Source organism: Rattus norvegicus, chromosome 14 (genome assembly GCF_021556685.1).
Source record: "Rattus norvegicus strain SHRSP/BbbUtx chromosome 14, alternate assembly SHRSP_T2T, whole genome shotgun sequence".
Taxonomy (NCBI): Eukaryota; Metazoa; Chordata; class Mammalia; order Rodentia; family Muridae; genus Rattus; species Rattus norvegicus.
Window position 1 is genome coordinate 44,678,580 of NC_141547.1, and position 12,218 is coordinate 44,690,797.

Sequence of the window (12,218 nt, forward strand, 5' to 3'; positions counted from 1 at the left end):
CACAAATAACTCCATTGTCAGGGGGAGCTGATTACTTTTCTGACCTCCACAGGCACCAGCACACACACACACACACACACACACACACACACATACACACACACACACACAGGAATAAGAAAATCTAATTTAAAAAAAGTCAGGACCTGAAAGCATAACTTCAATTTCATTTTATTTATTTCCTTTATTCTAGTCTTTTTTAAAAAAAATGTCCTTTCTTCCTCCCTCCCTCCCTCCCTCCCTCCCTCCTTCCCTCCCCCCTTTCCTAAAAGTTATTCAAATGCATGAATATGAGTATATGTAAAAATGACTAGGACAGCTATAGAGTGCTAAACGTTATCCAGAGTCTCAGGGTCTTAGCTTTCAACCTCAGCTGCCAGTAGATATGAGTTATCAGACATGACTCCTAACGCTCTCATCCTGAAAGTAAGAAGTTGTGGGTCGTTAACAGGGCATACCCCTAGTTTCGAGTACTACATTCTTATTTCTACAGAGCCACAAACAGACACCCAATTCAAATATGAAAATTTAATCAAAAGTTTAAAATCATTCATTTTTTAATAGTAAATTGACCTGTGAGGGAGAAAGTGTTCTACATTTGGAATAGATACCTGTGCACACATTTTGTTGCAGTCTGAATTTCAGAAAGAGTTGGTGTGATCAAGAAGGCTTGAGCGTGGTTTGGCGGTGTGGTGTGTTCTTGGAAATCTTGGGGATGTTTAACCAAACAGCCCCGCATGCATTTATACGAGCACATATTATCTGTAGAAAGACATTTCCACACATATGTATAATGTCCTTTGGTCACATTCCCACTCTGTAGACTGGTTCCTTTCTCCTCTCATGTCCTATTTTTCTCTGAATGTAGCTTCCACAAGAGAGAAAAACATTTGCAGTGTTTGGTTTTCTTATGGTTATTTTGTCTTCCCAATGTCTCTTTGTTTAACACAATGGTCTCCAGTTCCATCCACATTTCCTGCAAACAACATAAATTTGTTCTTCTTTATTCGGGGAAAGGTAATAAAAACAAAGTCATGCCCCTCCCCCAAGGGTTAAATAAGACAAAGCGCCATTAAAAAAATTGTAAAGAAGCTCCTTAGCAGAAATTCAAATTCCACCTGGGCCGGCACTTCTTGAAATCAAAATAGCTCAGGGTTGCCTCCCTGAGGAAAATTGCATCCCTTTTACAAGCTTTGTCACTTTAAACTAGCCAATCACATAATAACATGAGGTAGAGCTCTGAGCACTGAGTGAGGCACAGCACCCCTTTTGTTTAGGAATAAAAAAACCCAGCGGGGACAGCCACTGGGTGTGTTTGCCCGCTTGACCTGGCTTGGCTACAAACCCTTCTGCTGAGGCAAAAGTGTATTGCTAAAATACTTTGGATTGTGTGCACTTTCCTGGGACCCCAGGCCTATTTCTAGCACTTAGCTCTGCATTTTCAATAAATGATGCAGCTGGTTTGGCGACTGTTGATAATTTGTCCTTCGATTTCTAAGCCCAGGATTCTCTCCTTTAATAGTTAGATAACCATACGGTTGTTTGCCCTATTGCTTCCTTTTTAGGGTTTACTATTGCTCTGATGAAATACCAGGACCAAAACAACTTGGGGAGTGCCTTAGTCACTGTTCTATTGCTGTGAAGAGACACCATGTCCATGGCAACCCTTATAAAGGAAAACAATTAATTGGGGCTGGCCTACAGTTCAGAGTTTCAGTTCATTATCATCACGGTCAGAAGCATGGCAGAATGCAGACACTCGTGGTGTTGGAGAGGTAGCTGAGAGTTCTACATCAGATCCTCAGGCAGCCTTGAACCACTAGGCCTGGCTTGAGCTTCTGAGATATCAAACCCCAATCCCCAGTGAGACACTTCCTCCAACAAGGCCACACCTACTCCAACAAGGACACAACTTCTAATAGTGTCACTCTCTGTTGACCAAGCATTCAAACACATGAGTTATGGGAGCCAGTCCTATTCAAACCACCACACGGAGGAAAGGACTTGTTTGGCTTACACTTCCCCATTGCTGTTTATTACCAGAGGGAATTAAGCTGGGATCTCAAGCAGGGTAGGAACCTGGAGGCAGGAGCTGAAAAGGAGACCATAGAGGAGTGCTGGTTACTGGCTTGCTCCTCAAGGCTTGCTCAGCCTGCTTTCTTACAGAAACCACAATAGGCTGGGCCCTACCCATCAATCACTAATTAAGAAACATGTCCTCGGGCTTACCTACAACCTGATCTTTGGGAGACATTTTCCTAATTGACGAGAAGAGGTTCTCGGATGTCTCTAGTTTCTGTCCAGTTGACAGTTGAAAAAAAAAATCAAATCAAAACAAAACAAAAAACCCAGCCAGTACATCTTTGGTTTGCATTTCTTCTCAAGCTTTCTCTTCGATATAAAAGTAGAAAAGACTTTTCTTTTATGTTTGTCAGACTACAGGATGTGCCACAAACGGGGTACAGGACCCATAGTTCCTTCTTTGGCTTAAGGGTAGGGTCTCCGACATTCAGTCTCAGCTACCTGTAGTTTCTCTCTCTGGAAAACATCAGTGATGTTTGTAACAGAAGGGTGGAGGGTGTTAGAGAGGAGAAATAACTCCCCCTTGAAACTTAGAGGCCACCAGCCAGTCAGTCTACAGAAGGAGCTGAAGACTCACCCTCCATTCAACTCATATCCATCAAGATTGGGCTTTAAGGACCGCGTATATATATGTGTATGTGTGTGTGTGTGTGTGTGTGTGTGTGTGTGTGTGTGTGTAGTCTCCAGGGTTTAGTTAATATGAAGCTATTGGTTGGTTAAACTGAAGCTATTCAGAAAAAGGCTCATTCCCCTTTAACTTATGAATGCTTAGTGCGTGCTGTCCTTGAGCCAGGTGCTGAGATTAAAGCCATGAGCAAACACTGGAGATAATTATACTGAGCATGGTGGCCCAGGTAGCCCAGACATCGTGGGCTCACTTCCTGGCCCCTGAAATGGGGATAATACTCACCTTACAGGGCTGATGTGAGAACGTGAGGACAGAAATGACAGGACAATTTGAAGAACTGTTCCAGGTGAATGTTTGCAAGATGATTAAAACAAAACCCAATCACAACTCAAGCAAACAACCAATAAAACAAAAGCCCTGTAAGTTATTCCTGGAAGCGTGTGGGAATGTGTTCCTCAACAGAAGTAGTTTAGACAGAATGGTATGGGGACAATTAAAAGTTTTTCATCAATTATCCTTAATTTTCAAACAACCAAACATGACTTTGAACGTGGCATTCCTTCCTAGATCACTTAACCCAGGTTAATTAACTAGCTAAAGACTCCAGTAGAGAAAAAAAAAAACCATCCCGCCACTCTGAAACTGCCGGCCTTGGGAGTTTCAGACTCACCCTCTTGGGCTTCCTGCCCTAATTTCCCTGCCTTCCTCTTCCACGTCCGTCTCGTCCCAGGACCCCGGAGAAGGAGCAACCCGCCCCAGCCCGAGGCTCCCGCGCAGTCGCCACATCTCTGGGCAGGGTTAGCCCGCCCAACAGAGGAGGCGGAGAGTGTCAGCAGTGGGCGGGGCCACGGCTTAGGCGCGCATCAGACGCCGACCCAAGGGTTTTGAGGGGAAGGGGGAGTGACAGGAGAGGCGCGGCCTGGACTCCCGGGCAGGGTTGTGCGTGCGGAGGCGGGTCCAGGCTTTAGGGGACTCGGGTGCGGCGAGCAGGGGCGGGGCTTCCGCGCGGTGGGCGGGTCCTCGGCGGGGCCAGGCTGAGCGAGTAGGGGCTTCTCGGGGCCGAGCTTTTGCGCTCAATCGGCCGGACAGCCCTCGAGCTTCACCCTCTACCTGGGCTCGGGACGTCGAAGCCGGGGCGAGAAGGACAGAGGGACTCGGCGATGGCTCCGTGGGGACTCCTGGGGTCTGCTGTGCTTGCTGGTTCGGTGTTCGTGGGAGGCGCTGTGAGTTCGCCGCTGGTAGCCCCGGGTGAGTGCTTGGTCCGGGTCGGGATGCCTACTGAGTTGGGTCTGCGTACGGAAGGGAGCCAGGGGGTGGACTGGTCCGGACCGGTCGAGCCCACTGCCCCGCCGCGCCCTGAGTTGCGCACGCCCTGCTCTGCTACCGGATCAGGCTCTGAACATCTGGGTGTCCCGGGGTGGCCCGGGCCGGGTGCGGCGCGCAGCACTGCTCGAGTGCCTCCCCACCCGCCTGCCGGGATCCCGCCTTCCCTTCCCGTCACTTCTAAGAACGGCGGGATGTTGCTTTCCTGGGGTGCCTTCTCCCCAGCCGTGGACCCCTTTCTACTGTCCTGGTCCTCAAAGGCCTCACCGGCCGAAGATCTTTGACACCCGGGACCGGGTTCTGCCTTACAGCCTCTTTTCTCGCTTTATTTTCTTCTTTCCATTATATTAAAGCCTTGAACGTACCAGTCTTTGCAGGTGGTTATGGATTCTTTTAGTAAGTCGGGGTTTTCTCACTTCTCCCCATATATGCTGGTTAAATTAGGCCGGGAAAGAGGAAAGGACATCTATAATGTATACTGCTTTTTCTTTGTATCAAATCGCCCGTCATCACAAAAGGAAACTCTGGTCCGGGTGGAAGCCACCAGCCAAGACGCTGAGTGTTGTCTTCAACTAAGCCATCAGCGGGAGCTTCTAACTGAAATCTGAGAGGTCTACCTTTTACTTAAGGAAGCCTTTGCCTGGTGCTCCTGTTTTTATAAGACACACACCAGGGATTCTTAATAATTGTTTCCCCCTCTTAATTGCCACCTCACTGAAGTACGTTAAAAAAAAGTTAAGCCTTCCTGGCCATTTGGGGTTACCACAGGCTGATTCTTACGTCAGCAGGCTCTGCCAAGCTTGCCTTCAGGGGTGGCTCCTCTTCAGGCTCAAATAATAAGCAGCTGGGAAGCTTCCAACAGCGACTGCCTTCCTCTATAAAGTAAACGTCCTGCTCTTCTTTTCTGAGAACGTTCTAGTCACTTAGAGCTTTGAAACTGGCTTATCATTTGGCCTTAACTTTTCTTAGGAACCAGAACATGCTAGCAAGGATAGATAGAAAATGTGTCTCCTGAGTATTTATTAGCAGATCCACATTTCCTTCAGCCATCTACCTAGGGGAAAGGGAAGCTAGTGACAAGTTTTATTGGATGGGAGATGTTCCTGTGTGTTCTGTGTTTCTTTGCTGGGACTTGTCAGTACAAAATAGGTTCAAAGTAGATTGAGGGGTGCAGGTATTGGGGTATCACTTGTTGCAGAGTTTGGAAATTAAAAAAAAAAAAGCTTAACCTGGGATCCAGATTGTTACAGTTTAGTAAGTGAGGCATGTAATCAGCCATCAGGAGAAATCCACTCCTAGAGTAGCTGTATGTTTTGCTGGGTTTCTGAACAACATCCGAGTCTGCAGTGTGACTGAAGAAAGTCCTACCTAGCCATGCTATTAGTAACCTTTTTGGGGTGAGAGTTAATGCTTAAAAAGAATGAAGTATGGAGGATGGCAAGGATAGAAGTTCAGATTTGCTAGCAGGCTTTGAGGCCTGTATCAAGAGCTTGGAACGGTGGACATCAATCTCTTGGGACTTGAAGCCCAGAAGTAGGAAGAAAGAGCTGGGAACTCATGTAGACAGCCCGTTTTGTGCCAGCCCGCTGTGTGCTTTAGGTGGGCGCTTCATGTGTATTTTAGAACTTATTCCTCATAACCCAAGATGTGTTTGTTTCTGTAGAGCGACTGAGGCTTGTCATTACCATAGGTATTGTATCAGTAAGCATTGGATAAGGAAAGGTGGGGGGTAGGGAGCAGAGTGTGAGAGAATGAGAATGCAGCCTGCCTGATTTTAAATTCATTTCTTTCTACTGTTGCCTCACTGCTTCCCAGACAAAATAGAGGCTAAGTCAACCTCAGCAGCCTGACTTAAATTGTAAGAGTTCTAAGATGCCCAGATGTCCCATCGTGAGCGTGTAGTAGTCATCTGAACCATACCATGGAGAAAGGACAGGGAACGTCACAGTGGGCGGCAGCCTCTTTCACTTCCCTTTTGTAAACCATCTAAAAAGTGGCATCGGACGCTATTGTGCAAGCACCAAAGATGCTTTTCCAGGTCTTGCCTTATTTATTTACTTAAGTTCTCTGGTGCCTCTTGCTTTCTTACCTTTCTTGTCAGTGGGCATAGCCCTTGAGTAGAGAGATGGTAAAACAGTTCCAGGACTGGTGCCGTGAGGGATGCACAGTCCCTAGGCTCTGTGGGCATCCATCTAGCCTCAGATTCCTCATTTAGATGTTGAAGATATGTTTGATTAAATTCTGGGTTCTCTTTTGGCTGGGTAGCTGCCAGGCTGAATTCCACATACTTCATAGACATTGAGCACAGTGTTTTGAACAAAAAAATAAATAAATAAGTAAAATAAAATCCTGTTTGGAGCTTGGGATTTCATGCTTACTCCAGATTTAAAGAGGAAATGAAAAATGTTTCCAGTGACTGTCATTTCTTTATCTCTTCTGTGTATTTTCTTTTTTTTCCCCCTAGTCCTTCAGAAAAGAATGAGGGAAGCTTTGGGAGGAGTTGGATTTGAATGTGAGAAGCCACAGTCCAGGTGATTCAAACAGAAAACTTTGATTTTTACTTTAAAAAAATGGTTTGGCTTTGATGTTGAAGTCTTATTGCATATTTGGCCATTTTAATGATAACATTTAGAATGACACACATTAAAAAAAATACTGTCATTTGAAAACATTTTGGTCTAAGTTTGAAGGCCTAAAATCAAAAGTTGCCATCACTGTACCATGGCTTCTGGGCTTCACATGCTCAGTAGAACACTCACCCTGCCTGCCTGCTGCCTGTCACGTTCAGGAACGCCTGGCTTCAATCCCTAAAGCCAATAAACAAACAAACAAACAACAAACAAATACAAAATAGAAAAAGAAAGGAAAAGAAACAAAAGCAAATTGTCATTAGTTTAACGTTAGTTTCTTAGAGTTGTCCAGTAACCTTTGTGGTTGTATTTTGGGAATTGGTAAAAACTTTAAAATTTCATTTTCTTTTATTTACATGTAAATGACATCTATGCAATTTTTGTCTTTACTCCGGGATTATAATATGTATCATTTATATGCCACATTTAATTAGATTTAATACTGTACAATCTTAATGTCTGTAAAATGTTGTACCCAGCAAGGAGTTTGGTAAAGGTTTGAGGCTACTAAGCCAAGAGAGTAAAAATCTGCTGTAAGAAGGCTGAGCCTGGTGGTGCACACTTTCAATTCCAGCACTCAGGAGGCAGAAGTAGGCTTATCTCTGTGAATATGAAGCAACCAGGTCCTTCAGGACGGCCTGGGTTATACAGAGAGACCCTGTCTCAACAAACAAGAGCAAACCAACAACAACAAGATCTGGTTAAGACTGAAGGACTAAAATTTAAAATTGAAAGTCAGCATTAGTGCAGCGGGGCTTCTATACTGTTTCGGGGAGGAGGAATCAGTGTTTATTACTACCTGTCCAATGACAGGCAGTGGTCTCTGTACACAGATCACTTCCTCTGTGTGATTCCACAGCACTGGTCCTGTGTTAATGGCTGGGAATGTAGACCCCCTGAGAAGTGGGAAGTTCCTCAGAGTTGCCTGAGCCTCACCAGTCTGTCTTATCTGCTCAGTTCTAAAATGCATTCCAAACCATTCTTTTTCCTCTTTGGAAAGAAAATTCTTTTCATTCTAAAATGTTTATGAGGAGTCACAGCGGCATGACTCCCTCTGCAGTGCTCTCGCTAGTTTGGAAAAGTTCCTCCTACAGTTTGTGTGGGAGGAAGGAGAGAGTTACCCTTGATCTCTTACCTAGAGGAACTTGCCTCAGTTTGCATTCCATTCTGATCTTTCTTCATGTCTTGACCTTGGGCAATATCTTAAACGTCGTGCAGTTTATTGGCCTTGGTCCCTTTTACCTTTGTCTTGAGGTCTCCCTTTCTGAAGCACTGCAAAGGTGTCTTCGGGTTCCTTCCCATAGCTTCACCTTGTTTCACCACACAGTGCCTCCTTTTCGGTATGCTGTAGTTGTCAGTGATTGGTTTTTGTTTTTTTTTCAGAGCTGGGGACCGAACCCAGGGCCTTGCACTTGCTAGGCAAGCGCTCTACCACTGAGCTAAATCCCCAACCCCGTCAGTGATTGTTTTAAAATTTAAATCATTTTAAGATTTAAATCATTGTTTCGGTGAACACCTTTGTCCCCAAGGCTTGGTCTAATAGCTGATTACTTGTATAGAAAATGGGTTCTTGGAAAAGCAATTTGGAGGTCAGTGTTGTTATATTGTGAGGCTGTTGATAACTCCTGGTTTGTACTACATTTTTTAAAAATTTCTTTATTTTATATATTTGAGTTCACAGTAGCTGTCTTCAGACACACCAGAAGAGGGCATCACATTACATATGCTTGTGAGCCACCATGTGGTTGCTGAGAATTGAACTCAGGACCTCTGGAAGAGTAGTCAGTGCTCTTAACCACTGAGCCATCTCTCCCGGCCCTGGTTTGTACTCTTACCACAGTGGTCTAAAGCACTCACTGCTATTTTTGTCCTGAAAATAAAAAGCAGCTGCTAGTTAGGCAAGTGTTGGTTCCGTATTTTAACTTGTTATCCTCTTGGTTCTTGTGAGATTGGTTATTTTTCTAATATCCTTTATCAGGTTGGTTTTCTTTGCCTAGAATCCAAGGCATTCGTACATTGCTGTAATCCTTTCTGGACATTTCTCAAATGCTAAATGCTCTGAAAGAAAAAATGAGGATTTTTGATATTCTCCAGTGGTGGTAACACACGGCCTGCCTGGGTGGGACTTGTTCAGGCTAGCGTTTGTTCTCACATAGGTTGAATATCCATGACTTCTGACTCTGACACATGTGCCTTGCTGCAGCCACCCAGCACATTTGACTTCCGACTGTGATATGGTGCATGCTGTGTGAACTCCTACCTTTCTGTGACCATGCATCTGCCTCCAGGCTTTTGGTTAAGGACTCGTGGTCTTGCATTTCCCTTCCCTGACTCATGTTTTCTCAGGTCTGTTGGGAGTCAAGCATAAGGATCCTATACAAACATCTAAAATATCCATGAAGAAAAAGCAGGGAGGGGCTGGAGAGGTGGCTCAGTAGTTAAGAGGTCCTGAGTTCAAATCCCAGCAACCACATGGTGGCTCACGGCCTTTTATAATGAGATCCGATGCCCTCTTCTGGTGTGTCTGAAGACAGCTACAGTGTACTTATGTATAATACATAAATAAATCTTAAAAAAAAAAAAAGAAAAAGACTAGTGAAGGAAGTAACTTTAAAAACAAAAGAGTGGTTGGCCTGAATTTGATTCCTAGCACCCACATAACCATCTGTAACTAGCTCCAGATGCAGGCATATGATGCCCTTTTCTGTCCTTCATGGGCCCAGGCCCAAACATAGTACATATGCATACGTTCAACCAGGCAAAACACTCACGCACTTAAACATTAAAATACATCCTGGAAATCTTATGGAGGTTTAGTAGCCAATGGAGACTTTAAAAGACAACCAAATGCCCACGAAGACAATAACCTCTATGCTGCAGAGCGCTGGAGAAGGAAGGGTGCCTGGACAACCCCAGTACAATCTAATAAAGACACTTGGATGGATGCAGCGAGGTTCTGCTGATGGGTAGCTCTATGAGTTCGATATAGTGGAACCTTGATGGTAAGTAGAGAGGTTAGGCTGGCTCTCTTCTCTGCCAGCTAGTGACACGGCTCTCTTTGTGAGAGGAAGAAATTGAATCCGACCAAGGAGCAGTTTGGAGATACCCCCAGGCACCCGAGTTCTTGGGGCCAGTCATCTTATCCGGAGACTCCCTGGCCAGCCTCCTTGAACTCAGGAGACCCAGTTTCCATTGCCAGTCACAATACCCCAAGGCCTCCAGCTTATTGTCTTTCCTCCTCTGGCACTGTCTGGAATCCCAAAAAAGAGACAATTCCCCAGCCTGGGTTCTTCTATTTCCTGTGTTAGTTGCCAGCCTTTCCCAGGAGCCCTCCCCTAGGATCCCTCACCTCGCTTGGTTTGCAAACTCTTGGGTATAACAACATTTCAACCACTAATAAAAGTGCTAGTTGTGCAGAGAAAACAAACCTTTAAACCACTTCTCCTACCTGTATTATGGAGGAGAAACAGCCTAGCTGCTTCATGTGGTTATTATCACATTTATGCAAGCTATTAAAGCAGGGGATGCTTGGCACGGTGTGTGCGGTGTAGGTGCTCAAGAGGTTTGTTTTATTGTTCGCTCATAGCCAGGCACTAACATTTCACATAAAAGAAGATGAAATGAAGTTCTTAACCACTCCAAAACTAGTCTTAAGCCTGTAACCCCAGCACTAGGAGGCTGAGACAGAGGATTTCTGTTAGTTCAAGGCCAGCCTGGGCTGCGTGGTGAGTTCTAAGTTAATCTGGGCTAAGTATGAAACTTTAAGCAAAACAACCAAAACAACTTGAACCAAAGCACTCCAGAAGTGTCCTTTCTAGTTCTCTGCCATTGCCAAGCACCCATTGACCTATACCACAGAGCTCTGGGCTCTGGTGTTGATGATGGAAGGGACAAGAGGGGGCTTCAAGGAAGAGGATTGGGTGGCATCTTCACCCTATGGGAGGGAGTAAGGGACAATGGGCTTGACTGTGTGGGTTCTCGTGGGAGGTAGAGGCAAAGCCACTGACAGTCATATTATTACTAGGAAGGAAAGAGAAGGAAGCCAGGAAACCGATACCTTTATAAAGATAGACAACGACACTTTTCTTTTGGAAGAACTTTGGGGAGTTCATCAGTGCAGCCAGCCAGTCTGTATTTGTAGGCTCAAAGACAAGTCTGCGTTTCCTTAGGACTTGATGTAGTTATCACGTTGAATGCTTTGGCTAGTGAAGGTCTAATTGGTTCCTGGGCTTCTCTTTACTCACAGGAACATATTTGGATGAAGTCAAATTTCATGAGAGGAAAGCAGAGTCTGTAGTAGGGGCTGGGAGGGTCTCTGGTAATGTCCTCAGAGTTTATTTAGTGGAGAGGAAACTGAGCTGGTACCACCACGATCAGGGCTTTGTACCTTCCTGTTGGAATGTCCTTTCGTTGACAAGGACCCACAGCTGTCCATCCTTGCTCCTGGCAGGTTTCCTCTGTCCATACCTGCTCCTCGTGTTCATGCTCAAAAGTTCCACTTCCCCAGCTCTCATGTGGGATGAACCTGACCTCAAAAGGGTGATGGCTATTGTAGGAGTGACTTTTGTTCTTAGTGACATGCCTTTAGAGTTGGTCATCTTGTTATTAGTCTCTTTGTTGTGCGTGTGGGAAAACAGCCCAAAAGGATTCTGTGGCTTGCAGGAGTCATGGGCAGCGCATCCTTAGCAGCCATTAGGGTGATATCATGTGTGGATCTTGTTCACTGGAATTGAATAGATTTTTTTTTTTTTTTTTTTTTTTTAGGTTTGCTTTGGTCAATCATCATCTTTTTTTTTTTTTTTTTTTTTAAAGATTTATTTATTATATAAGTACACTTGTAGCTGTTTTCAGACACACCAGAAGAGGGCATCAGATCTCATTACAGATGGTTGTGAGCTACCATGTGGTTCCTGGGATTTGAACTTAGGACCTCTGGAAGAGCAGTCAGTGCTCTTAATCACTGAGCTGTCTCTCCAGCCCTTGAATAGATTTTTAAAATGAGAATAAAGAGGCCAGACTTCATATTTCTCTCTCTCTGTCTCCTCTCATTCATTCTCTCTCTCTCTCTCTCCCTCCCCCACCCTGTCTCTCCAGGCCAGAGGAAGGTATTAGATCCCCTGGGCCTGGAGTTACATGCAGTGTGAGCTGGCTAACATGCGTCCTGGGGGTTGACCTCAGGTTCAGTTAAGGCATCTCTCCGGCCCGCCTTATTCTTTTTTTTTTTTTTTCCGCCTTATTCTTTATATTAGGGTGGAAAGTTACTCTTTGAAACATTTACTGTCAGATCTTAGCACTGAGTCTCCATTGCCTTCCCCTGGATTGATGACAGACTGTTGTCTATCAGCCCCTGTGGGATTCGTTTACCTTCAAAGGAGGCAGAACTAGACATGGAGAGAGGATGCCAGCAACAGGGAGACCGGGGGAAACAGAGACACTGAGAGGAAGTGTTAGTGAACATTTTCAGCATAAACTCCAAATCTATTCATGAACATCTTTTCAAAGGCACAGTCAGTTGTATTCTGCCACCAATGTCAGTTGTGTGCATATCATGTTTT

At 45.0% G+C, this 12,218-nt stretch overlaps 1 protein-coding gene and 1 long non-coding RNA gene across 4 annotated transcripts in view; one reads left to right on the forward strand and one right to left on the reverse strand.

Annotated features, from left to right (window-relative positions):
* Window positions 1-513: 513 nt before the first annotated feature.
* LOC100911506 (uncharacterized) lies at window positions 514-3,500 on the reverse strand. The gene is made up of 2 exons (XR_015637443.1): window positions 3,381-3,500; window positions 514-976 (listed from the first exon to the last, which is right to left on the reverse strand). It is a non-coding gene; the product is annotated as an uncharacterized LOC100911506 (long non-coding RNA).
* A 285-nt stretch (window positions 3,501-3,785) lies between these two features.
* Rell1 (RELT-like 1) overlaps window positions 3,786-12,218 on the forward strand; it is a 60,002-nt gene continuing 51,569 nt past the window's right edge. For all 3 annotated transcript variants that reach the window (NM_001434392.1, NM_001434391.1, NM_001113776.2), the window contains 1 exon segment: window positions 3,786-3,958. In NM_001434392.1, the coding sequence (NP_001421321.1) occupies window positions 3,871-3,958 (88 nt within the window). In that variant the 5' untranslated portion in view covers window positions 3,786-3,870.